Source organism: Halichoeres trimaculatus, unplaced genomic scaffold (genome assembly GCF_033239565.1).
Source record: "Halichoeres trimaculatus isolate MK-OKI-2021-1 unplaced genomic scaffold, fHalTri1.1 fHalTri1_scaffold_21, whole genome shotgun sequence".
Lineage (NCBI taxonomy): Eukaryota > Metazoa > Chordata > Actinopteri > Labriformes > Labridae > Halichoeres > Halichoeres trimaculatus.
Window position 1 is genome coordinate 7,630,741 of NW_027437199.1, and position 26,706 is coordinate 7,657,446.

General features: G+C 38.5%; 3 protein-coding genes across 5 annotated transcripts; 2 read left to right on the forward strand and 1 right to left on the reverse strand.

Annotated features, from left to right (window-relative positions):
- ncaph2 (non-SMC condensin II complex, subunit H2) lies at positions 1-20,080 on the reverse strand. 3 transcript variants are annotated; one of them, XM_074698368.1, is made up of 20 exons: positions 20,009-20,080; positions 4,552-4,669; positions 4,356-4,457; positions 4,213-4,274; positions 4,054-4,135; positions 3,904-3,960; positions 3,730-3,809; positions 3,463-3,626; positions 2,829-2,974; positions 2,613-2,699; positions 2,463-2,526; positions 2,289-2,390; positions 2,159-2,203; positions 1,904-1,974; positions 1,713-1,818; positions 1,527-1,616; positions 1,355-1,404; positions 630-731; positions 398-547; positions 1-302 (listed from the first exon to the last, which is right to left on the reverse strand). In XM_074698368.1, the coding sequence occupies exons 2-20, from the start codon at positions 4,657-4,659 to the stop codon at positions 150-152; spliced, it is 1,821 nt and encodes a 606-aa protein (XP_074554469.1). In that variant the 5' UTR covers positions 4,660-4,669; positions 20,009-20,080; the 3' UTR covers positions 1-149. The 3 variants fall into 3 exon arrangements, with proteins under 3 accessions (XP_074554469.1, XP_074554470.1, XP_074554468.1); XM_074698369.1 differs by lacking the exon at positions 20,009-20,080 and adding an exon at positions 6,855-6,993; XM_074698367.1 differs by lacking the exon at positions 20,009-20,080 and adding an exon at positions 5,321-5,421 and having other exon boundaries at positions 2-302.
- Positions 7,135-13,902, forward strand: socs2 (suppressor of cytokine signaling 2). Its single transcript, XM_074698370.1, has 3 exons — positions 7,135-7,275; positions 10,044-10,281; positions 11,962-13,902. The coding sequence occupies exons 2-3, from the start codon at positions 10,155-10,157 to the stop codon at positions 12,435-12,437; spliced, it is 603 nt and encodes a 200-aa protein (XP_074554471.1). The 5' UTR covers positions 7,135-7,275; positions 10,044-10,154; the 3' UTR covers positions 12,438-13,902.
- cradd (CARD and death domain containing adaptor protein) lies at positions 19,852-26,142 on the forward strand. The gene is made up of 2 exons (XM_074698371.1): positions 19,852-20,320; positions 25,508-26,142. Exons 1-2 carry the CDS (start codon positions 20,017-20,019, stop codon positions 25,801-25,803), a joined length of 600 nt encoding a protein of 199 aa, XP_074554472.1. The 5' UTR covers positions 19,852-20,016; the 3' UTR covers positions 25,804-26,142.
- Positions 26,143-26,706: the final 564 nt, after the last annotated feature.

Below are 26,706 nucleotides of genomic sequence, written 5' to 3' on the forward strand. Positions count from 1 at the left end.
ACAACCACAGTTGTGTTTCAAGTGTTTACAAATTCAATATAATTTCAATACAAATATTCAACAGAGGTACAAAGAGACAGTAAAAATGTTTTTTGGGGGGGGGTAAAAAAGTGAGACAAAGTAAGAAAACCCACAAAGGATGCATTTAATCATGCATTTGAGGCCTGTTTGTCTCGATTGGAAGTGGTCAGAGTTTTGAATCTGTCTGTTGCTTTGTCGGTGCTGAGCAGAGTCAGACCCATCGTGTCGAGACACTCCTCCAGACCGGCCAGGGAGTCCACCTCGACTGTACGATCATTCGCCTGAGACACACACAAAAACATGAATGGAAATCAGTATCATTAAAGTCTAATATGGTGTGAGTGTCTGGATGAGAGTGAACGAGTGTGTATCTCACCAGCTGCAGCGATGCCAGCAGATATTTGCTGGCTTCAAAGTTATCCAACCCGCAAACAATGGAGGCGAAGGATCTCCGCTCACCGATGGACTTCAGCGCTCCCACGATCCGATCCCCGTAATCGTGGATGTCAAAAGTGGGCCGCTCCTCCTGAATGCACAAACAGGAAGTGATGTCATCAGTTGTGCATGTTTTGTGTTAATGACTTCTCCTCAGATTCATGAGTTTTTACCTGCAGCTCCAGCACAGGTTTGATCTTGTCTTCCCATTCTTTCACTCTGCGACTCAGGTCGGTCTCCTGAGTGTAACCTTGACAGTTCTCCACCAGCTGTGCCTGATAACACACGAACACACACACGGGTTAGATCAGTTATCTAATCATACTGTTTTATTATTATTACATATTACATATTTATTCACTATGAAAGTAGAATACATTCACCGGCCACTTTATTAGGCACACCTGTCCAACTGCTCGTTCAAATTTATTATCAGCCAATCACATGGCAGCAACTCAATGCATTTAGGCATGTAGACATGGTCAAGACGATCTGCTGCAGTTCAAACCGAATTTAAGGGACTTTGAACATGGCATGTTGGTGGTCTGAGTATTTCAGAAACTGCTGATCTACTGGGATTTTAACCCACAACCATCTCTAGGGTTTACAGAGAATGGTCCCAAAAAGAGAAAATATCCAGTGAGCAGCAGTTCTGTGGGCCAAATGCCTTGTTGATGCCAGAGGTTGGAGGAGAATGGACAGACTGGTTGGAGCTGATAGAAAGGCAACAGTAACTCAAATAACCACTGGTTACAACCGAGGTCTGCAGAAGAGCATCTCTGAACACACAACACGTCCAACCTTGAGGCAGATGGGCTACAGCAGCAGAAGACCACACTGGGTGACCCTCCTGTCAGCTAAGAACAGGAAACTGAGGCTACAATTCACACAGGCTCACCACTCGTAGCGTCACTAGATCTTCATAACTCAGCTCAGGTCCCTGATCATCTAAAAAACACGAACAGTTTTGGAAAGCACAGGTTAGCATAAATCAAAACTCTTTGCTGATCAAATAAATCATACTAACCGATAAGTTATAACACTGAGCTTAAATCTTCTCATGTTTTTACCAGGTGGAATGAAATCAGCTCCTCCTCCAAACTCAGCAGGAACGTCATCAGGAAACGCATCATGTTCGTTATCAGAGGCGTCGTCTCCACCTTTACAAAGATTGTTTCAATTTTAACCAACACACATTTTCAATCCTTTTAAATATAGTAAACACAAGTGTGTCAGTGTGTCTGTCTTGTTCTTACCAAGCAGGTCAGGGTCTCTGAAGCCCTCCACAGGCTCCTCCCCTGGCCCCGCCTCCTCTCGCAGCAGAAAAGTTCGCTTCAGCTCCTCATCAGAGACAAGCACACCCTGATTGACATAACCACATAGTTTCAGAACAGTACACTCTTACACTGCGTATCACACACACACACACTCACTCACACTGTCGTACCGCTCTCTTGAGGATCCTCTTCCTCGTCTTTAGTTTGTTTTTCATGTTGTTCAGGTTGACGTAGTTCAGGTCTGGGATAAAAATCAAACTTAATCATAATATACATAAAACAGGACAAAGATGCAAAGAAATTAAAGTGAAAGAAAACTGTTACTTCTGTTTCTAGTCTTTATGCTAGGCTAAGCTACGTGTCCATACCTGCAGACTTAAAAAGCAGAAAAAGTCAGACTTTTCCTCAAAAAACAAGGAATTTACCTGCAAATGTTGGTCCATTTTTCAATTTGTGCACTGCAGGATCGACTGGGGAAAACAAAAACAACAAAATAAATATTTCAGAACAAAAAGCATCGCTGAAGCGTGTTCCTTCAGATGTATTTTTCCTCACAGGTTTCTCTGAACCAGCTCCCGAAGTCCTGCAGAGGAGCTACTCGTTTCCTTTTCCTCTTCCCTCCGTCCTCCAGACCGTCAGGAACTTTGTAACACTTCCCTGAACAGAAACAACAACATGTTAGTGAATGCAACCTCAGTCTGGGAAACACCTGAGAGACCTGAAACTCACCTGCTTTCAAGGGTTTTTCCTCCTGGATGACAGCGTACAGGTCGTGGAGTGCCCACACGTTCACCTGGAACACAAAGGCAGCATGCATTCAGGATAAACAGTTTAACAGCAATAAGAGGAAGAGTTTTTATCTTCTGATGAGGATCATACAGGAGGAGGACGAGGAACCTCCTTCCCCTTCAGTTTGTCATCCTCTAGATGTTGTCTCTCTCTGATCATGGGGCCATCCCTTGGAGCCTGCGGGATGTTAAAAACACAAGATTAAGATTTTTAACACACAAACATAACTCAGGGCTTTGAGAAGCCATGACCTTCAAAATGAGTTTTTAAATGTAAAAAGTCTCCTTAAAGCAGCAGCAGCAAGACCTGGTGTCTTTCCACATGTTCGTCAACGTCCTGCTCCATGTGGTCGTCTTCCATCGGGAGGAAGTTGTCGGCAGCTTCGACTCCATTTTCCACGACATCAGCCGGAGCAGCAGCTTCAGGAGAAGTTTCAACTGCAGCAGCAACTTCTGGAAAAAAAGATTATAAATATATATATATATTTTACAATACTTGTGTTAAACAGTAGATGGTGGCTAAGGAGAAAAGATAGATGCCTTTTAAAACATTTATAAACCTTTAATGGAAATAAATTATAAGGAAAGAGCCAAATATTAATAAAGCTACATCATTTCTTAAGAAAACAAGTCAGTCCATTAAAATTAGTTTGTTAGGAGGAAAATTTAAGATCTTTTAAAAAGAATTTATGAATCTACGGGGATAAAAAAAATCCTGAATCTGTCTGCAAACAGCACAAAATGTCTTTTTTTTAACTTACAAGCTATTCACAAGACTTCCTTAAATGATGATGGAGGAAGGAGTTGCACTGATTTTTTTATGAATAGTATATGATGGTGAAAAAACTGCTTTAGTTTTTACATTTTCTCTGCTTTTTTGACCCTTGTGTTCATGCATTAGAAAGCTTTATCAGCACTAAAGTTTTGAACCAACTTCGTACCTTGTCGTTGCAACTCATTCAGAGTCTCTGCATGACGTTGATTGTTCTCCAGCAGAAAATATGAAGCAGCTGATCCCAGCGTGAGGATGATCATGTCCTGGTCTCCTGGGATGAAGTTGTTGATCCTGAAGTCCTTCAGACTGCACAGGATCTCTCCTTTCACACTGACACATGAGCAAACACACACATTAGCGCCTCAATTTGATGAATCAAGAGAGCCAGACTCCGTTTTAAAGATTCTCTGAGTGTGTTTCTCCCCAATCTGACCTGATCAGAGGAAGTTTCTGCTTCTCGTGAGTTTCAGGAGGAATCAGAGACTCGGGAGGGAGAGGAATTACATTCACAATCTAAACACACAAACACATTTCATGGGTTAAATCATCATCATTCAAGAACAAGACGCAGGTACAGATGTTCAGAGAACTGTCATGTATAACTAACCGTGTTTGAGTCAGCTTTCTTTGACTTCTCTGAGACGTCAAGCTCAATAGAAGTGAACTGGTGAAACAAAAACAGAATAAGAGTCAGACTCAAGGGGAGAAGGTCATCTTTAATCCCCCATTAGGTCAGATTTCAAATATAATACCTCACCTCTCCTTGATCATCTTCATCACGGTGGCTTGCTGCTCTGCCGTCATCGCCTTCCTGAGACTCTGCCGCTTGTTTTTGTCTCCTGTGAGGAGCATGGTCAGAGAAAATAACTGTTATCAAGAACCCAAACAACCATTCAGAGCTGAAGGATCAACTCACTTCTTGTTCCTGTCGTTGATGTAGTCCAGAGTTTGGTACACCAGGTTGTGCAGGAGCTCCACCTAAAACACACGCACACATAGGATGAGCGTTTTTTAACCTGGTCACATTTTACATTCACCATTTCTGTTTCCTCATCTTGCCTTTTTGCTGTAGATGCAGGCTGAACCCTGGATCATCAGCGCTGCTTGTGCAAAGTTCAGACTGATTTCCCCTCCGTCGAACGTGATGCACATTTCATCCAGCTGCAGAGACAAACACAAGGTTGAATTAACACCACAGACACTGAAAACTTCACCCTTCAATCTGAGTCTGTTGCATGATGAATGAAATCCTCACCTCTTCTAAGTAGTCGTTGAGCTCTGAAGCCACGTCAATGTCCCAGTTCTTAGTGAGCTCCCTGATGGGCTGCAGCAGGTGAGCAAACCTGCTCTCTGTGGACTCCATGACGGCCTCGCTGAGAACAGAGCAGCAGACAATTGGGTGATAAATAATCTGGCAGTTAATGTCACTAAAACTGAACTTTGAACATCTTGTCAGAGGAGAGCAGATTTACACAGTTGTTTTATTTCACTAATAAAGAATTAATTTATCAACAAAACTTTTAGGCAGTAAATTCATCTCATTTTAACTTTTGTTTTATGTTAATATCAAAGTTATTTAATTCTTTAGTTGCTTCCTATGGTTTGTTTTATCGCTGTAGTTCCTTTTTAATCAATTTTTACAGCCCTCTTATAAGCACTATGCTACTTGTATTGAAAAAAGCTACATAAATAACGTAGTAATAAGCCGAAAAACCGTGCTGAAGTCATATCAGCACTACTTGAACGATGCGCCGAATATAAGAAGCACCAAACCGATCAAAAACAGTCTCCTATATATTTGTATTGATCGAAAACCCGAGGTAAAGGCATCCATAGCAGGTTTATGAACTTCATTCGTTTGTATTCCTCTACGTTAGGACTGGGACAGCTCGATTTAAAGGAATCAACGTGAATTTTATTGTTATACTCTTCCAATCTCGTTAAGTACATTCAAAATGTACGCCTCTTCCGATATAGTTACGTTTTCAGGAAATTTACACGAAAAGGTTAGGGAATAAACTCACCGTGTTGACAGGGTAGTTTTGTTTGTAGCAGTTAGCCAGTCAAACGAACCCGCGCTAACGTTCTTCTTCTGTGGGAATAATGGCGTATCACAACATTCAAAGTAGCTGCATACCGCCACCTACTGTACCGGAGTATGTAAAAATGTAACATTCTTGTCTAATTCTAATGAAGGAGAGTATTAAGAGAAATATGAACACAATGAATATAAATAAGTAACTTCAAAAAAAAAAAGCAAGAAACTCTTTCCCCTTTACGATAAATGGGTAAAACCTATGGCCCAACTTGCAGCTTTGAAAGAGTAACAAACTTATTATTGTTATTATTATGAGGATTATTATTATCATTATTATTATGATGATGATGATGATGATTATTTTTTATTATTATTATTATTATTTTCATTATTATTGTTATTATATTTTATTGTTGTTGTTGTTGTTGTTATATTATTATTGTTATTTTTTACTATTATTATTATTATTATATTAAAAAATTAATAATAATAATAATAATAATAATAATAATAATAATAATAATAATAATAATAATAATAATGTTTTCATCGTTTATCGTTTTTCAAAAGTATAACGGAAAAAAAACACTTTATTTTGACGTTCAAGAAGCAACAAGCACTGGAAGAATAACATACTAGTATTAATTCAGGAAAAGCAGCAAAAAACACAGTGCTTGTTATTTTAATTCATACTTTTCATTTAATTCATATAAATAACATGCAAAGAGTAGACTCATTTATATGCAGTTTCTTAAAGTTTATTTGGTTCATCATAATGGGAAGGAAAAATGTTCACTTGTGTGTTATGGTTTGTTAGCTGACTGTCTGCAATAGTTTCATATGTGCAGTAATGTAATGCAATATAGCTTGCTAATGTGTATTATTGTCAACATAATGTCTTGTTATTTTAGGTACCTCTTTCTACATTTGCCTTGACGGATATACTTTATATTTTTTTATATCAACTTCAAAATTTTGTATCATCTAATTGTAACTTAGCAATAGTTTCGTACTCTGACATAATTTCCCAAATTAAACACAACCCTGGATGCATGAATACGTGGGGTGGGGAATTCAAACTGACAAACTTAATAAAACTATACACCAAACTGAGTATTTTTTTTTTCGTATCTCCCTGTTTAGAAAATATCTTTCACTCATAAATGTTTGGTTTTCTATCAAATGCGTATGGCCCATGGCTCTACCCTCCTCCGTACATTGAACACCGTGGATGAGGACGAAGGGGGCGTTTGCACTCGGTGACCTCGGTTTTGTTTTTGAGGTCTCAAAAAAACATTTCGCAGCTGGCACGTGCGCACAACCTGTAATTTAAATACCTCACACCACACCTGACATGACACACCAATACACGTACATTTAAAACACACACTGCGGTATGCAAACACACATGATGTGTATCGAAACGCTGTCAATTTGTGACTTTGTGTGTGTGTGTGTGTGTGTGTGTGTGTGTGTGTGTGTGTGTGTGTGTGTACGGACCACCTTAAATCGCTACTCACAGCACCACGTGACCATATTCCTGGAAAGTTCCTGGAAATGCTTCTTTTGTGTTCGTGGTGATATCGGTTATTCAGCGGCTCGACGGACACGCTCTGTTCCGAGTTTAGAGCCCGAGGAGAGACACGATGTACGGACTCCTACAGTATCCCGTCGCTGCGTGGAAACGGGGATAAATCGGGGCTTTTGTTGTCCCGACGTCGCTGTGACTCTTAGTGACACGTTTGACGGTGGGGAGGCGGGTTTCTTCGACAGTTGTATCCCCGGACCGAGCCGGGTTAACCTCAGGAGAACCGGACGGATCACAAGAACACATGACCGGTCCGACCGGGTCTGCGGATTTAATACGGGATAATACAGCCAACATGTCGGGCTAATGCACACGGAGGATAAACGGGCATCGCTGCTTTTGTGCAAACTGAGGTAGGTTTATAAATTTAAATCAGTAGGTCCTGACTAAAATGATTTCTTTATTCATAGGGGTTGTTATTTCACATTAAACAGACAGGTGAGGTGGTGTTTATAAACCCAACGGACCGTGTTAAGCACCTGTGCTGCTTCTGTCCTCGAAGGGACCGGACAACTGAAAATAAGCCAAACTCTGGTTTTAATTTTAGCGAATTTATTTCACCTTGGTGAGCGACCTTCATATGTGTTTTATAGACAATCTAACTAAAATATATTCGATACTTCGGCAGACAGAAGTACATACATTTCTGGTTTATATTTTATTTTAAAGATGTCGAAATTGAGGGAATACGTTTCCAGTTCAGAAATGGAGGGATTAAATCATTCACCGAATTCCATTCATAAAAATCGTCATTTAATAATTGATTTCGTTTTGCGCTGCCGTGTAAATCTTATACATAAAATAAATCTTATTTTTTATTTTTGTTAGAGTCTCCTAAAAAATTCGGCTCCATAAAATCTTTTATTGATATTAATATAATTATGTTTTAGGACGATACACACAAGATTCAGCAAAATGAACATTTATTGTGCCGAATCCTATTCTTAATTTTACAATTTTATGTTCCCTTTGTTTGTAATACGAAATTATTTTCTCACAGTTCAGTCTTCATTTCAGAAGACAGCATGCAGCATATCCTTTGACATCCACTTAACTACATAAAATATTTATGAGCTCCATTTCGAGATCCATCACACAGAATATTACTCAAAATCAGAATGATTTTTCTTCATCTCTATGCTTATCTTAGGTTTGAAACCAGCAAAAAAAAGGAAGTTTCTCAGTGTACTTTCTATTGCTGCACACAAAAACATCAACATTGGATGTATTTTAAGAGAGTGTTTATATGTGAAAGACAAAGAGATAGTTAATCTCCTGTGCAGTGGCCTGGTTCTAGCAGTTTTCCTCCGGCTTTTGGGTCAACTGATGAACTGATATTATAATATTTAAAAAAAGCTTGTCAGCTCTTTAAAAACCCATTTAAAACCCTGCATGTCAGATACAACTCATTTAGTGTATTCGTCTTACTTTACATCAGAGGGAAATTTGCCATAAACTGAATTCTACTCACTTCACAACAGTTTTAATGGAGAACAAATTTTTAAAGCATTGTTTCCAAATTATAATACTGTAGCATTCAGCTACTTAGTATTTATTAAGATGTATATTTGAGAATTACTACACGTGTCACGACATAGAGGAGTTCCTAAGTCCAAATAAAGAATCTGCTTAGTCATTTATCTCCAATCTGTTGGTTTTCTAAGAAGTTATTCAATGAACCTCCTCCATCACACGAAATTCAGTTCAGAATTCAACCAATTTAGAGTTTACTCATTTATCAGCTGATATACCAAAACGCTTCAGGTAGAAAGTGATTTATTCCTCCTCATAGTTTCCAACTCTCTAATTCTGCGTGCAGTGTGAAACTGACCGTGCTATTCCTCAGGCTCAGTATAATGTGTTATGTAATGACACAGGGATGTGAAGTAACAAACAGAGTCATTGTTGATAACATTTTTTTTCTTAAATGGAGTTAAGAAATACTATTAACCTTTCAAACCTGAACATTTTATCCTGAAACAATCACCTTTATGTAATTCTTTAATTCTTCTCGCCTCTAAATTCAGAGAAAGGCTGAATAAAACTTTCACAATGTCCTAGATTTTGATGCATTTTGGTCATGTGCACTAACACCAGGTTGTAATCATTCAATGTTCTTTCCGATAGTTTCCCAATCTGTTGAACATCAAAAAAGGTATTCACGCCAAAGATTAAATCTTTTTCCAAAGTTATTCTGGTTTAGAAAGCAGAACACTGCAACTGTTTATTTTGTGGGAATACATTTTGTGCTGTTACGTGATTTTTTTGTCTGGGGAACTGAACACAAGACTTTCAATGAGTAAAAAGTCTGGAATATTATTTTCCTTCTGGCTGAAAAAAAATTATCAATCAATTTTAACCTTGAGATAGCACATTTCTTAATGCAGCTCATTTTATAGAAAGGAAGTAGAATAAACCAGATCAAATCTGTGTGTAGAAGCATAGTAGCAGTGATGTTTATCATAGGTTTCTGAGGACTTAGCCTAGCTACTTGGCTAACATCTACTACACATCCATTTGTCATTTAAGGGTGCTGCACTCCTAATCATGCATAACTTTAATCCTTCACATAATAACTGGTGAGTTATTTAAAAAACTCAGCATGTTAGCACAATAGTGTTAGCATAACAAACTTTTTCCATCCTATTCCAGACCGCTAACATGTCGTCATTCCAGTGTGCTGTAGTTTTGTTTCTTGTTGTTCCCATAAGATGGAAACTTAATTAGAGCTTTTACTCAAATCTTGTGTTGATTAAAAAGAAAGAAGTGGAAAATTGTCAACAGAAAGAAAACACAATCTGTATTCTCTGAAATTAGCATAATACTACGCATCTCCAAATATATATGTTATGAATGCATTCTGCTCTGATGTGAATGTTGTTTTAAGTTACTAACAATAATAGTCGGCATGACGTTTACTTTTTGTTTGTGAACGCTCAGTAGTAGTCTGTATAGCATTAGCCGAGCTAATACCTTGTGCTCTCCAAACTCTCTGCAGTGTTTGAAGCGTTTCCTAGCAGTGAACGCTATAGCCTATTGTGGACACTTGGTGAACTACAACGTGAAGTATCTGTGGTCTTAAAGCAGCCCGACCTCTCTGATGGATTTTATTTGTTTCCAGGACCGTCAACACCAGGTGACCCCCACCCTTTCCCCTCCCCAACTCCTTCTGCTTCTGCGTCCCATGTCTAATCTGTGGGCCTAACACTAGGCTGAAGGTTGGACCTGTCCAATGACCTGCCAGTCCTCCGAGTCCGCAGAAAGCATCGAGAGCGACCGACGAGCCGACAACAACACCAGGAGTGTGGAATCAGACGAGAGCCGCATCGCGTTAGCCATGAAGGACCTGAGGAACACGGGTACGTTTATTTAACAACGAGCGTCAACAGTTATGCTAAACTCAGGGATTAGGTGTTCTGCATTTTAATTCTTCAGCAAATTGAACTACTGAAAGCCTCCTCATAGATTAACTGGAAACTGCAAGCTCATAATGTGTAAGAAAAGCAGCTGGATCACATCCCGGACTCTCCTGGACTCTGGTCCTCTCTCTGACTCAGAGGTTGAATTTTAATATCCGCCCTGCAGACCTGCGGACCTTAGACTGCTGTCTTTGTGATTCATAGAAATCTTCAAACTGTACTCATCTCTTCTCTAAAAAAGGTTCAGCTGAATTTTGTGTCACATCTGTTCCTTTTTCATTTCTGCCTGCAACCAAATTTTTCCACTCTGTAAAATTTCAAACTTACATTTCAAGAGAGGGTTTGGGTACTTGAAGGAGGATGGCATTAGGACAGCTCTTGTATTACCATAATACATAATAAACTGCTGCTACATTGCCCTCTCAAAGGCTGCAGACTTAACAGAAAACAGGTATTGTTGGTGTGTGGTTTTAGACAAGCCAAATGAAACATGGAAGTCCCAGTTCTTCATGAAGGAAATGGAAAGCAGAGGTAGACAACTCCTGAAGTCCTGTTAGCTATATTTCTTGTTTTTATCAATGAAGTCGAGTGCAGCCGCTGTCTGGTTTAAAAAATATAAACGTCCTCTTCATCAAAAAGGTTTATTTCGCGTGGAATAACAATTGGCATCTGTCTTTGACAAAAGCAGGAAGCCAAACTGAAAATCTCAACTCAACAGTAATTGTTGTTGTTTCTTAGACTTGTGTCCAAAATACTGCCTGGTTTACCTTTTCCATAATACTGAGCTGAAAGAGATGAGTTCAATGGATCTGCAATCTTTAATCAGTTTCATAACAGGTTAAACAGGGTGAGACACTCATTTAAGATCTAGAAACAGACTGAAATGAATAATTTGACCCTGTATGACCTTCAGCAGTAAACCTGACCTGATGAACAGCACGCTGCAGAAACAGACTTTCTGATTTTTCAGCAACCAGGCGTCACAATGAGGAATACTTCACCATCAAAGAGCAGAAATGTAAGGCTCTGTCCACGAGGGGCGCTGAAATCAACACAAACTTTGTTGATGTAATTACCTTTAAAAACAATAAGTCCAAAAGCTGTAGTTCTTCAAGTGTCCACTAAAGACTACCTCCTAAAGTGAGTCAATTCTCATAGGGCTCTATATTAAAAAGTCAAACAAGTGCTTTGACAGACAGCAGGGCATTCTGAAGAACAAAGCACAAGAACCCAGAAGCAAAGTATTAGACTTTAAGCTGCTCCGAGCATCTTGTTCAAAAAGCCACAAGAGAATTGGTTTAATACATGCCAGACCAGAACATCCTGCTCTGTGCTTCATGCTGGGGATTTCTCAGGACATTCCTGATCAGAATCGGGGTCCCATGTATAAGACTTTGTTTCATGATTTGGTGTTTTGAACAGGGAAACACAGGGTGACTTGTGATGGTAATTTTATCACATAGCAACAGTGGAGGAGGCTTCTGAAATGCTTCAGAGTACCGACCCTCATAAAAACAGAGGCTGAACTGAGGCTTTTCATAGACACCATCTGAGATCAGCGATGCCATTTTTGAGCTTTAATCACATGTTCTGTGTCTCTTTCCCTGTACGTGGACTCAGGCTGGTACTGGGGCAGCCTGACGGCTAACGAGGCCAAAGAGATCCTACAGGACTCATCTGAGGGGACCTTCCTGGTGCGGGACAGCTCTCAGAGGGACTACCTGTTCACCATCTCAGCCATGACGTCAGCGGGTCCCACCAACCTACGGATCGAGTACAAACACGGGAAGTTCAAGCTGGACTCGGTGGTTCTTGTGAAGCCCAAACTGAAGCAGTTCGACAGCGTGGTCCACCTCGTGGAGCACTACGTCCACCTTTCCCGTAGCAGTGACAGGACGGGGCCATCGAACTCTCAGCCCTCTGCGGGGCCAAACGGCACGGTGCAGCTCCTGCTCACCAAACCTGTGTACACGGCCACGCCTCCTCTGCAGCACCTGTGCCGCATTGCCATCAACAGGAGGACTCAGCGGGTCCAGGATCTGCCTCTGCCTAACAGACTCAAGGACTACCTGACAGACTACTGCTACCATGTGTAGACAGGGAGAAGTCGGACTCACTGTGTGCAGTCCCAGCATGCATTGCTTCCCTTGAGTCTGAGAGCAGCTGCAGGAATGAACCAGATACTGGACCACAGGGAGGAGGGGTCTGTGCTGGATCTGCCAGTCTCTACTAGACCACAAACTGACTCAAAGCTGCCTTCATGTGTCTGTTAAACAGGGGCACAGGTTTAGTCTTAAATCACAACTCCGTACGGTCACAGACATAGTCACAGGTCCATGAATCACACTCTGGAGACGCTGGAGGTCCAGGCCTAAATGAAAAACTGAGAGTGCAGAAACCATCGCTGAAAAATCTGTTCATAATAATTTATTAAAGCACAAAGTAAAGTCTTCAAATATTTAATTTCCTTCCAGCATCATTTCAAAACCTCAGATCTAAGCTTTGAACTTTACTTTTGTAGAGATCAAAAGCTGAAAGATGCTCTTGGAAAGGCTTGCCTGGATTGCAGGACAGTACGTGCCTCCACTTTGCTCTGTCAGAGATGTTTGGGGATTGAATGGAAATTAAGTATACAACAGAGGTTGGCAATTTCAAGCAACAAATACTAAATTTATTAATCAGTCAACTGCCCACATCAAAGTTACAGATAGAAAACGTGACTCCTCAACCTCCAGCGTCGACCATTGATGATTTTTTTGTCTCCAGCTCATCTGTATTTTAGTCTCTCTGACTTCTTCAGCCATTACAGCATCATCAGTTTTCACAAGGACTACGAAACAAAACAGGAGCAGTTGAAGCAGTGGATTTCTGAGCTCAGAAACACTGTGATGGTTTTCCACAGACTTTCAGGAGCATAATTATTCTATCATTTTCTTACTCTGAGTAATTTATTGTTAGAGAGACCTCGGTGTCGATGTTTCCATCAGAGCCGCAGAAAAATACCTGAAGTATTTCTGTCGTTTTTTAAACTTCATAGATGAAGTTCTGTTGATCCTTGAAGCCTTTTTTTCATGCAGCTGCAACAAAATATTTATACGACATGAGATGAAACTTAATGTAATCATGAGAACGTCAACGCATGCAGGATTTTTCCAGATGATTTTATAAAAATCTGAAAAAAGGAGTTGGAAACCAAACATTTTGAGTACTTTGTTGAGTAATTACTCTTTTATATGTCTGAGAAGTTGATGAAAACAGAGTCTGTTACTGTTGTTAAAACTCCCCCAGCCCTTTAAGACAATTTGATTTTCTTCCAAACTTCACTGATTTTAACTTTCAGAAACTTGTTTCTGTTCAACAAAAAGAGATGTGTCAAAGATTAATTCTCTCTGAGAACCATCTTACTATTTATTTATTTATTATTTATTTAATCTGTCCAGCCAAAAGTCCAGAGAGATATTTAATTTGATCCCCTTTTTCTATATGAATAAAGCAGCAAATGTTCTTGTTTTAGCTGCTTGAAAAGAGACTCTTACGAACTTGTTGCTGATGAATTTTTCATTGATTGACTCAAGTGATAAATAAAGGTTTCAGCTCTGAGTTTACTTCACTGTGTTGAGTTTTATGTATAAAAAAAACTTATTTTAATTAAAATTAAATATTCATCTGATAGCATTTGATATTGGAAACTTTTAGCTTCAGTATTTTTACCCGTTTGAGGTGGATTGAACTCAAAAATGTGGCTAAAATGTGTCCATTTCAGACTTCCTGAAATCATATTTATGATATTATTTATCATGTTATTACACAAAATCATGACACAAAAAAAATTAATAGAAGATTTAGATAAAAATGAATCTTTACTTATGTGTTGTTGAGTATCAACAAAAATTTGACCAGGGGGAAAAAGGGGAAACTCTCTGTCTGTCCCTGGTCTCTTTGTTGTTGTTAACAAACTCGTCTGATTGGCTGCTTGAGCAGCGGCCGTGAGGAGTTCACCCTGACGTTTGTGATCTCTCCTGATAAATCAGTGTATAAACAAACGTGTTGTTGATGCTCTTCTTGTTTAATGTGTCACAGTTTGACCCCACTGGGCTCCTTTCAGACTCTGACCCCATTGGACGTAGTACTCACAGCTCTCAGCCAATCAGAGCACAGGGAAAACAAAGGGGCGGGATACAGGGGATGTTTATTCTGATCAGTAGTACTACACATGATCTACACAGCGCTCCTCATGTTCAGCCACAACATTGATTATCCATCAATAAGTTTATTGATCCAATAATGTGTTCTGTTCATAAGTCAAAAACCTACAAACAAACAGTTCATGTGAAGAGAAAAGATGGTTATATAATCTAACAAGCCAGCAGTCCTCAGGAAGAAAATCAAAGCAGTTAGCAGTAGTTAGATAAGATGTCTCGCACAAACATGGAGGTAACTTTCTCGGTGCTTTGTTGTATGAAGGTCATTTTTCCAGACTCCATTTAGAAATATCACAATACGAAGAATCCTTTTTATATGAAAAAGAAAACACTCTGAGCTGTAGAGTTAAAGATTCTAAAGATCAATGTTCTGTCTCCAAACCCTTCTTAAAAATCTCATGTTTTTCAACCCCTGTCTGTATTTGGACTCTTAACACCTGGTGGATCACAGAGAAAGCTCTTTGCTGGGAAAGGTCACGTCTTCTTGTAAATTCTGTTTACATTTGGTCTCTTTATCTACAGCTCTTTTCATGGAACAGAAACAAACAAGAGCTTCAAAAGAGCACATGTATTTGCGCAAGTTCTCACAAGCTTCTTGTTAAATCTGGTTGTGTTTTAGGGTATTTTTGGTGGGAGGGCTGTTCTTAGTACTACAAATTAGCTGGATGACGCGGATGGTGATGAGTCACGTGGCTGCGATTTGGATGTAATGTTGCATTGAGACGACTCAAACCAGATTCCATTGAAAAATGTCACGTTTCTAGGATCCTCTGTTTATTGAAGTCATAACGTCTGGTGGCACAGTGAGCTTTGTTTCATCGAAATACCCAAACAAGCACTCCTTGGTTGTTATTGTCTAGTTCTGCTTATTCTTGTTAAATCTTCTTATTTTACCAGCTTTTTCAGCTTTTTGTGAATTAAACTAATATTATCTGGACAATCACAGTGGTGACAAGTCACGTAGACCAGCTCATGTCTGCCAAACTTCAGCTTTGGATGCAGAAGTCCTGAGAGGAGACAGTTCACCCAGACTCCTTTTACACAATCACCTTATTCTGCATATATTTTATCCATTGTTAGAGGAAAGCTTTTTCATTGAATATTGTATCATGAGACCGTGCTGATTGTTTGTTATCTAGTTCTGAGAAGTAGAGTAGGTTTTCTATTTAATTTTGCAGGCTCTCTGAAAGCTGAAGAAATATTTCCAGAAGTTAAAATTAGGCACGTGGAAGCAGAGATGGAGCCAGGGTTTCAGTTTTGGGTGGGCCAAAGAAATTTTGATTGGGCCTCAGATTAGAAAAGTTTGAAGATCTCTATTTAGATTCGTAAAACTGACTTATTGACATACTACAGTTACTATGTGTGGTTTCAAAGCAGATTTGGTTGTTTTTGCTCCAAGGATATTTGATTGCACGTTTATTATGTTTCATAATGTTTATGTGCATCGGATGGATCTACCAATCCACCAACTTAAGAGTGTAATTTATTAACTTTTATTCACTTTTCAATAATTATTACATTTGTTTAGAATAGGAAATTATTAACAAACAAAATTCACACAAGTTGGTTGTTGCATAAGGGGGAAGGCATTTCAGGGCTCTGTATGCCAAGGTGGGACACTCCTTTCTAGAAAGCTTAATAATAGGCACAAAGTGGGAGGTTGACACAGATCTTTACACCATCATGCCGAAGTTGCAGCTGTCACAGGAGGTGCAGTTAGGTACAATCAGAAACGTGAACCCGACAATTATGGCTATGTATAAATATAAATGATACAAAATAACCAGACTCCATTTTTTCCCTTCCCTAAGATTTTCTGAGGCCCCCCTTGTGCTCCCTGGGGGGCTGCGACCCCCATTTTGGAAACCATTGCTCTAGCGCCCCAGCGAGCTGCACCACCACTGCTTTCCATTCATAACAAGCTGTAAGAGCAGCTACATTAACCAGGGTTCATAAAGGACAAAAATTAACAGTCTTTCCCAAATTAACTCCATAGTGCTGCCCATTTAACATACAGCTGAATGTTTCATGAACTAGTTTTATAAACTCTTACTCTTAATGAAAACACACAATGTCTACTTTGTTTAAAATGTCAGGTTCTGGTGAATTCTGTTTTAATGGGTTTATTGGGATTTTTTCTGGAAGGATTCGCACAAACCCTGTTAAGGAGATGTTTTCTAGTTCTGTGAATAATCATGAGTTATTCATCTAATCACACTTTTTCCACAAGCTTTTCTTTGAGATCAAAAATATGAATGTATTAAGTTTTGCATGGTCCCATGGCTGTGATCTCCCTCAAACTTCAGCTCCAAGGATGGCAATTTAATGTCATGGACACTCAAGCGGACACCACTCATTGATGATAATATATTGACACATGGTTGAAAATAAGGAATCAGTTTAGGTCTTCTGGTCAGTACCTCATTGGAACTTTAACTTCGGCTCTGGCTCACACTGTTTGCTTTGTTAAGTTCTCTAAAATCTCATTAGTTTCTGAATTAATCTCATTAGTTTGAGGGACTTTCTTTAAGCCAAAAAATGTCCTTGCCAGGTTGTGATCATGTCCTGATCACAGCGGCTTCAGCTGTTCCTTAGCCTCTTTGGGTGAGAATTGTGAAATCATGTGACAAAAGTCTGTTTAAAACTCTCACATTTTGGCATTTCTTTGATATTTTGAAGTGTTTTATCTGATTTAATATGGAATACAAGTTCTAAATAACACCTCTGGTCTCTGGGTAAATTCTGGCTAGTTGGATCCATTTAATGAAGATTTACTTTGTGACATACTTCAGCTAAAACTCTTTGGGAGATGTTCCCTACTGCTGTAAAGTCTCATTAGTGTCCTGTTTAATCTGATTAGGATAAAAGGTTTAAATGTATGTCACCTAGATATGATCACTTCCGTGTCACAATTTTAAGACCCCCAGTTTGTTAAAAGCTATTAACATCCAAGAGAAGATAGAAAATACAGCACTGAAAAACCAAGCCCCCCTTTAATATTTTGGAGCAGTTTTTCTGAAAAAAACTGAATTTTCATTTTTATTCTGATTAATTCAAAGGAGCTTTTTTTATCTTAAAGCTTCAAAAAGTATCAGCAGGATATGATTTATTTAAGATTCGAATGTTGGTTTTTAGCCCCATTCAGGTGTTAACCAAACTCAATTGAAATATCTATTTTTTTGAGAAATGCTGCTGATACTGACTTTCTCTTACCTGCTGGAGACAAGACTTTGAGTTAGACTTAAAATGTAAGATCTATTGGTACATTCTGCTAAATTTTTGATCAACTCTGTTGTCAACATGGTGATGTTTCTGTGTAAATCTGAGAGTATGCTCTTTCTCTCCCAAACAGGGTAACAAATCAATGTAAATCAGTTTAATGCTAGGAAAACATGCTGGTATTTGCACATGGATCGTTAAGTATTACATTTTTTGTGAGAAACAACAGCTGCAGCTCTCTGACACTGACACCAGGCTCATTATGTCTCTTATAAAACATGTAAAGTTGCCCTCACTCTTACTTGATTTTATATTCGATTTGCACACTGAGAAGAATTTAAAAGACAATTTTTTTGTCTTAATATCTAAAATGTATGACTAACGCTTGATGGTTGGAAAAGTTACGAAATTACTTCATCTTATCAGCATCTTGAGCTGCCCTAATTTCACATTCATCATGAGAAACTTTCACAATCACCGGACAGAGTGTTCGGCCAATTTGGTGGTCAATTTAAGCCGCAAGATTTCCGGTCCCTGCCATTTTGCCAACGCCACCACTTTCCTGCACAAACTTTCAGCACCATCACCTCCCCAGCATCCACCTGCAGGCTCTAACAAGAAGGGTTTCAGACATAACGTCACCACTTCTAAATTTCAGCATTTACAAAATTAATCTGAAACAAGGAATGAGGCTCCAGGTCTGGACGTCTGGGACACAAAGTTCTGCTGCTGCTGTAACCAAGTTAAGATTATCACAACGTAAGTTAACTGCCTGAAACACCCTTCTCTTTAACTGGTAGATGTGAATGTTACCTAACTGGGGGGAATCAGTAAAGTCGTTGATGAAATAGTAATTAAACCCATATGAGCAAACTTTACTGTGAATGTTACCTTTCTTGGCAAAGAAACAGATTACTTTATCTCTGTATAGACATGAGAATAAATCATCAAACAAAAGTTACAAAACTAAGTTTTAATATGACTGACTCTCAAGAAGACGAAAAAACAGCTGAAGTTTACACAGACCAATAAATTAAACAATAAGACTCACTATGAGCCTGTAAAATAATGTCACTAAACTCAATTCATGTCTCATTCATAAAGTTGAATAATGTAATTCATTCCTCCGCCTTCCTCTTTTCTGGGCCTCTTATTCTCTAATCTGTTTTTCTTGGAAAGAGTCTGTCAGTCCTAGTCCTCCAGGTTTTCCTATGAATCATGAATTAGGGTACACTGAGCTCAATATTAATCCTCATTTATAACTGTGTCAGTGCACACACTCACACTTGTACACATTGTTCAGCGTTTTTTTTTTTTTTTTTTGATAAAATCCCAAATAGGTTTGATGATCTGATTCACAAAATGTGGATGAGTGCTTTAGAAGAGGACACCGAGAGGCCTGCTATGTAACAACTTTACATGCTATATTAATTTCATGCTTTTTATGAAACACTTTAATGCAGACAAAATTTCTCTGACGTGAAAAGCTGGTTTGTCATTAATTTAATTTGGATTCTAATTTCCCCGGACCAAAAAAAAAAAAATCCCTGAGGTCACCAGGATTCACCTCCTCTGACCTCGGGTGCTTCAAATCTGAATCAAGCTTCTTTTAAGATTTACAGAATATAAACCAGTTGTAATAACATTTTTTAAAAGAATCAGGTATTGTGTTTTAAGTAAAAGGTTGTGGTTGTGTCCTGATTTCATTGAAAAAACCCTCTGTAATTATTCCTCGTTTGTCATTAACTTTTAAGACTTAGTGACAAATAAAATGTGGCCTTATTGAGAGACTAAGACTGTTGTGTCAATTCGGCGTGTATTTTATGGACAAAAGTCATTTGCAACCCTTTTAGAGCTAGCCAAGAGGTTTTTATGCTCCTGAAGACAGTGGTTCTGGTGGTTTTATAATATTTTCATAGTATAATGACTTCTTTGGTAATGGTAATTGATTCTGCAGGGAAAGCAGATTTCAAAAATATGTTATCATAACTTAATAAATCAAACTGGAGTGGCAATTTAGTCCACTTTAAAGGTATTCAAACGCAGTTGTAAACGCGGCAAATTCAAAGGAAAGGAGAACTGAGCGTTCCACACAAAGGTTCCGCAAGCTTGTTTCCAGTCGGACACAATAACAGAGTTTTTGCGCTGGTGGTGAACAAATTGTTTTCAAGATGAGTAACCCGGGGAGTTGATTTTAAGATAGCTACTTTGCCCTTTTTAGTTTCTAAGGTTTATCGAGTTCTTACCCCTTCACATGGACCCGAAACACAAAGCGCTGCTCCGGACACACAGGCTGTATCTGTCCGGCGAGCTTCTGGTCTGCGACACTATCGTTCCGCTTCTGTACCAGGAGGACATCCTGACGGAGGCCCAGGTGGAGGATGTTAAGTCTCAGCCCACGGAGAGACAGAAGACTCTGAAGCTGCTGGACCTGCTGCCGAGTCGCGGACCCCGGGCTTTCGACCTGTTCCTGCGGTCTCTGGAGGACTTCAGCTGGGTTAGAGACCAGCTTCTGCTGGAGCTCCAGAAACCACCCGGACCTGGACCAAGTTCAACAGGTGAGACCACAGGGATGGTATGGGGGTCAACAGGCTGTAAAAACAAGCGCCAGGGGTCAGAATTTAAAATTAAAGGTAGTTTATTATCTATTTCAGATTGATTGTTTGCAGGGGCGTGTCTGCATTTTAAAACCAACTAGAAGTGTTTCTCCAAAGTCACAGTTAGACTCTCTAAAGCAGGTGTGCCCAGATTCTTTCAGTGAAGGGCCAAAAACAAATCAGGGGGGAGGATCGCGGGCCAAACATCCATGTTGCATTGCATTTTATGAAATATACCTATAGCATAAATGTGCAGAATAAATACTAGTACAAGTATTCTGAAAATTAAAACACGTTTCTTCCTGTTTTTCAAAGCATGAAATTATTTAACATACATATGGTTTAAATACTAGGCCTATATAGGCCATATATGTCTTCAAAGACATTTAGGGCAATATAACCTGAACAACATGGGACATAGCATGCTCCTATGGAACCAAAATAGTGCATTTTTCAGCCTTTATAAAAAGGGAATAGTAACAAAAGTGGAAACCTGCTTCAGATTATTTTTCCCTATAAATTAATTTCCAAAGATTATACTTTTTTAAAACTGTGCCTTTCTGCCTACATATTAGTCATACTGCTGTGGGATCAATTTCTGTAAAAAAAAAAAAAAAAAAGTTTTCATGTTTCCAACTATTTTCAAACTTTCTCTGCCATGACCCTGAATCATCTCACTCTCTGGTCATGGACTTCCAGATCTGAGCTGACAGGACTAGCGTCACCCTACTCCAAATGTAACACAGTGTTAATTCGTGTTCAGGGGAGGAATTGCAACAATAATTAAATAATGAATGAGAAATTCAGGCTGCTGACAGTGGTAAAATAATAATGTTTATTAAAAATATGTATAGATAACAAAAATTCAAATATAGGCAGCAGGTTGAAAAAAATTGCTGGCGGGCCAACTTTGGCCCACAGACCCCAAATTGGACAGCCCTGCTCTAAATTAAAGGCACCATGCAGTACTGTTCCCTCCCTTATAAAACAAAAAAGAAAAGGTTTCTCTTAGATTAGGGATTGGACTTTTAAATGTCAATATCCATTCATTACACTGTACAGCATCATGTTTCTGTTATAGGGAGTTTACCCTGTTCAAAGGACTGAGGTCAGCTGTGACTTAACTACAGCATCAGGAGGAATGAAAGATGGAGAAACAGTGAAACTTAGATATCACAAGTGCTTTATTCAGGCATTTAATCACAATATAATTTAAAAATTTAAAGCACTTAAATAAAAAAAAACTGAAAATGAGTTTATTTCAACAATATTTGAATAATATTTTAGTTAAACTGGTTTATTGTCAGTATTCTAAGGAAAAAAAATTACCAAGATCGTCAGAGGTACTGCTTTGTTCACAGGTGACACCAAAATCTGCACAAACAGACAGTTTATCACAGGAGCTTCAAAATAGAAGTTTTAATATCAATCCATAAACATAAAGTCAGAATTCTAAGCCATGATAGAAAAATAACATGTTAACTCCATGGTAAATCTGCCTTTAAATTCAGCGAAATTTTATAAACCAAGGATACAATGAAAAAAAGACTGAACTTTTTTTTTTAGTTACCTCAATTTTTAACTTTTTTGGATGAAAGAAAGTTGGGTTTTTAAAGTATGAAATCAGAGCTGTAAGGCATGAATTTTGGAAATACAATGAGGGCCTGTCAACTCTTAAACAAAAGTGAGAAGTTTCAGCCTGAAACTGATCCCCAAACATCAAAACTCTAAGACTGATGTGATAAAAGTGAGGTTTTTGTTTTGGTTAAAGCTTGTTATTCAAGGAGGATTAGTAACATCTGATGCAAACAAAGTCAGAGGGATTAAAATGATCAATGAGTCTGAACACATCTCTGTGGTGAGACTTCCCAGAACAGCATGCCCAAAAAACTTTCCAGGAAAAGTGAGTCAGCATCTTCAAAGAAGAAAAATAACCACCGCACGAGGACCAGCAACCGTCACATTCCTGGAAACAAGTTGGAGAAACCCCCATTGGTTTCTCTTATTTTAAAGCAATCTTCTTTTTACAGTGTGGAAAGTTAAACTGAAGGGAAATGAAAGCCAACAGGGGATCACTGATGTGTGTGTGCATGTTTGTGCGTGTGCTATGTGTGTGTGTTATGTAACAGCAGGAACACGTGTGTGACTCTGCCCACACCGCTCTGCACCCTAACTCTGTTTCCTGCTCATGTTTCAGGTGTTTTGGGGGCGGGGCCTCTGGTGTGTCACACCTGCAAGGTTCCAAATAATAACATACCTGAATAATAAGAGAAGAGGAAGAGACTCTATCCCTTCTTCTTTCCTCCTTTTCTCCTCCTTTCTCCCCAAATCCTTTCCCTTTTCTACAACTGCTCCTCTTTTTCCACACATTTTCAAATCCATATAATCCTTCTCCTCCTCTTGTCTTTCCTCCTCATACTCCACTCTCCTCCTTCTCTTCCTCTTTCTATTTTCAGCTCCCCCTCAATCTCTTTCTCCTTTCACTTTCTTCTATTTGACTCCCCAATTTTTCTCCTCCTTTTTACTTTTTGTGCTCAATCTTTTCCTCTCTTACTCTGCAATGAATGTCTCCTCCATCTCCTCCTCTTTTCCATTTCTGTTCCTTCCTTTTTTCTTATTTCACTTCATCCACCTTTCTTCATCCTTTTTTATCTTCTTTCATTTCATCTCCCTCCTCGCCCACCTTAACTTTTCATTTTCTTCCATTTTTTCCTCTCTCCTCACCTCTTTCTCCAACCTTTCCTCACATTTTCTCCCTTATTTTCTCCTCCTGTTCCATGTTTCCTCTTTCCTCCCTTTTATTCTCCTTCCCTTCTTCCTTTTTTGTCTCCTTCCTTTTCCTCTCTCCTCGTCTTCCTCAGACTCTTTCTCCTTCCTTTCTTCCTCCTGTCTTCTTTTTCTTCCTCCTTTTTACTCCCTCCCCTCCTCCTCTACACTCCTTCCTCCTTCTTCTTTTTCTTCTCATCCTCTTCCTTCTCTTCCCCATTTCTAAATGTTTGGTTTTAGTTTTGGTCCTGAGGCCTTGAAGGACCTTAAATCACGTGCGGAGAAAACTCCTTACATCATTCCATTTGGCTCTCGGCTCTATCAGAGAATTTATTGTACTGAGTGCTCGCACACTTTATGCCTCTCTCCCCTAGTGCCGTACACCAGTCAAAGAGTCTGGACATGCCTCTGCTTGTTAGCATGTTCCTCATCACACGTATGTTTGTGCAACTTTGCTCAGAGAAAGCTGACAGGTGGATTTATGTGATAAACTTTGGATCTGCAGCAGTGCTGGATTCCTGAAGCGAGTGTCCTCCTCTCCTCTCCTCAGACTTTCACAAAAAAGTTTCTCCAGTCTGAGTTTAAAAGTAAAAATCTGTCTGAAACAATAACTAAGAGACTTATTTCAAAATAAAGGCATAAATCAGAGGAAGAAATGCCTTTATTTTCTGCCAGCCTGGAAAACAAACACTCTTTCACTCCCCCTCTCCCCCTTATTTTATTGCCCTCTGCTTTCCAAGAATCTTGGCAGCAGAAGCTGCAGCAGCATTCTCAGTTAAAGCTGCAGAGCCGGATGCTTCAGATCAAGGCATGCTCCCTGTCCTGACTTACGACATCCCTGCCACAAAGTATACCCCCTTCCTCTCCAAAATAAAAGCTTCTCAGGAGTTTTCCAAGGGTTTGCATTTGAAGAATTTCAGCCACATGATTTTTATTCCTGAAAAATTCCTCGAGACCTGAAGAAGATTAGTGTGAAGATTTCAGCCTTTGTGTTCATTCATGCACACTCACACTCACACTCACACTCACTCTCTGAGGTTACACACGGACAGAGCGGCACTTCCTGTGTCACAGTGACCTTGCAGCAGAAAAACACTGATTGCGACACACACGGTCTGCCCTGGATTTAATAGTATTTTTTTGACACTGTTGTCCAGTCAGTGAAGAGCCAACAGTTCATCCCTCGCTGACCGACACATACTGAGAAACAAACTACAGTGTCAACAACAGCATGACGAGTAGAGTTTAATAATCAAACAGAGAAGCTCTAAAAACAACAGGCAGAGGGTGTTTGTTCTGTCGCAGCTCCAGCTGCTGGAGACTAACTGTCGAATCAGTTACTGCAAAGAGGAAAAGACTTCACATAAAAAAACAAAGACAAGAAAGAGTCAGGTAGTTACAGATCAACTTAAATCTGAATCTAGATTAAATTCAAACCTTAAAATAAAATCTGAATTTGGAGATTCAGGGGTCCCCTTTAAATTATTTTCATTGTTTAATTTTTCTTTCAATGATTTCTCCCTGGAACTTCAATATGTATTAAAATTTTAAGATAAATTTGAAATAAAAGCAACAAATTTTTAAATTTTGGTTCCTAATGAAATGTACTTGTGTCATTTTTTAATTACACTAAATTGTGGCAGATATGCCAAGACATATCTATATGGCAAGTTTGAACTATGAGACAGTATAAAAATGTTTACATAAAATAAAATCAAAAAGATTTGAAGAAAATTTTGAAAAAAAAAGCAACAGTATATTTTTGTATTGATTTTTCATGAAAGTATTGGTATCAAAAATTTAAAATAATTCTTAAAATGTAGAAGAGACAGTATATATATATATATATATATATATATATATATATATATATATATATATATATATATATATATATATATATATATATATATATATATATATATATATATATATATATATATATATATATATATATATATATATATATATATATGTATAAGTTTGAATTTAGGAAATAAAAAAAAAAAGTTGAGTCAATTTTTAGACTTAAAACTATTTTTCTGTTTTAAGTCAAAATTTTCAAAACAACCTAAAATTTAAATCAAGCTTGAATCTGAAAAAACTGCAAAAAATGAATGTGTTGATCAATTTGTAACTTTCATTACTTTTTATTTTAATAAATACGAAGTTTCAAAATAAAAAATGCAAGAATATTTTTCCATTATTCAATAGATTAAACTCTCTGTTTGTGACATGTTGGCTACATCTGATTATAATCCAAGAAACCAACCATTAAAATTTGTTCCAGTAAAAAACCCATCAAATCTCAGTATCAACTCTGTAATCTCAGATTATAATCCCAATGATTATTTAACTTGTTAAATTTTCCATGACGTGCAGATGAATGCCAGCTTCCTGACTCGGTTCTCCAGAAGGTTCCATCTGATCGAGATCTGTCCCGGCTGGCTTCCCGGCTCGGTGCACAATCTGAGGCGGTCCTGATGGAACTGGGCCTTTCTGCGGAGGACCTGTTCCGCTGCCGGTCTGATCACGCCCTCAGCACTCACGGAGCGGTTCTATCTGGTCTGGTTCTGTGGAGACGGCGTGAGGGGAGGAGAGCAACGGTTCAGAGACTCCTACAGGGACTGAGTGCCGCTGAGGTCCATTCCTCAGTTCTAGGGGAGGTCTTGATGTGACCCAGGAGCAGGACTTTATTTTTTTAGCTCTTGTTTTCATTCCACTATGAGACACAGACCTCAGAGAGACAGTGATGAAAATATTTTGGTTTTAAAGTGCAACATGAATATGTGTCAATGTGAAAACAGCGTACAGATTTTTTTTTTTTTTTTTTTTAACGTGACACTTTGAACGAAACAGCTTAAATTCCACAAATGAAGAAGTTTAAAAATATATATATATTAAATCACACCAAATGGTTAAAAAAGGCCCTGCTGTATGTGGGTAGATTAAATTGTAATTTTAACTTTGAATTTTTGTTGAGATCATGATGAACCTGTAGTAATAAAATTGAATAAAAAGACCTAAACATTTTTATTTTATTTTTTTTCAAAGCAGAGTTTTTAGATCCACTTTCAACATTAATATCTAGATAAAATCAGGACCCTAAAATGCTTGAGTTTGAATTTTTATGCCATCAAATTTACATCTGAAAATTTAACTCTAGATTCTGAAGAGAAGAAAAGGATTATGGGGTAAAAACAAAACCCTGGACTTTCATAGTTAAAAAATAAACTATGAAAGTCCAAGATCAAAAGAAACAAGTTGGAGATAAATGATCAAATTTAAAATATATAATTTTTTTTTTTTGATTCTCCTTTTTAATTCAGATTTTAAAGTTAAAAATCTGATTTTAAAAGTGCTCGTCGGTTTCTTGAAGCAGATAAACTGGCAGTTAATGAACAAAGGATTCCTTTCTTTTCTTTATCAAATGAATTTCACAATGATTGCTTGTATCACTCTTCCGTCCTGTAGCTGTAATAGTAAACCAAATGTTATACCTTCTCCTTTCTTAAGTTTTCATCCGTGTACCTCTTCTTCCCTCCACTTCAAACCCGTCTCTTTCACTCGTGTGTTTATTC

Excerpts from the sequence above, each read along its gene's own strand:
- ncaph2 (XM_074698368.1), bottom strand. The coding sequence starts at position 4,659 with ATGGAGTCCACAGAGAGCAGGTTTGCTCACCTGCTGCAGCCCATCAGG. Across the intron at positions 4,458-4,551 it reads TCAACGACTACTTAGAAGAG|CTGGATGAAATGTGCATCAC; the intron begins GTGAGGATTTCA and ends TTGTCTCTGCAG. Across the intron at positions 2,700-2,828 it reads AACATGTGGAAAGACACCAG|GCTCCAAGGGATGGCCCCAT; the intron begins GTCTTGCTGCTG and ends AACATCCCGCAG.
- socs2 (XM_074698370.1), top strand. The coding sequence starts at position 10,155 with ATGACCTGCCAGTCCTCCGAGTCCGCAGAAAGCATCGAGAGCGACCGA. Across the intron at positions 10,282-11,961 it reads GAAGGACCTGAGGAACACGG|GCTGGTACTGGGGCAGCCTG; the intron begins GTACGTTTATTT and ends ACGTGGACTCAG.
- cradd (XM_074698371.1), top strand. The coding sequence starts at position 20,017 with ATGGACCCGAAACACAAAGCGCTGCTCCGGACACACAGGCTGTATCTG. Across the intron at positions 20,321-25,507 it reads ACCTGGACCAAGTTCAACAG|ATGAATGCCAGCTTCCTGAC; the intron begins GTGAGACCACAG and ends CATGACGTGCAG.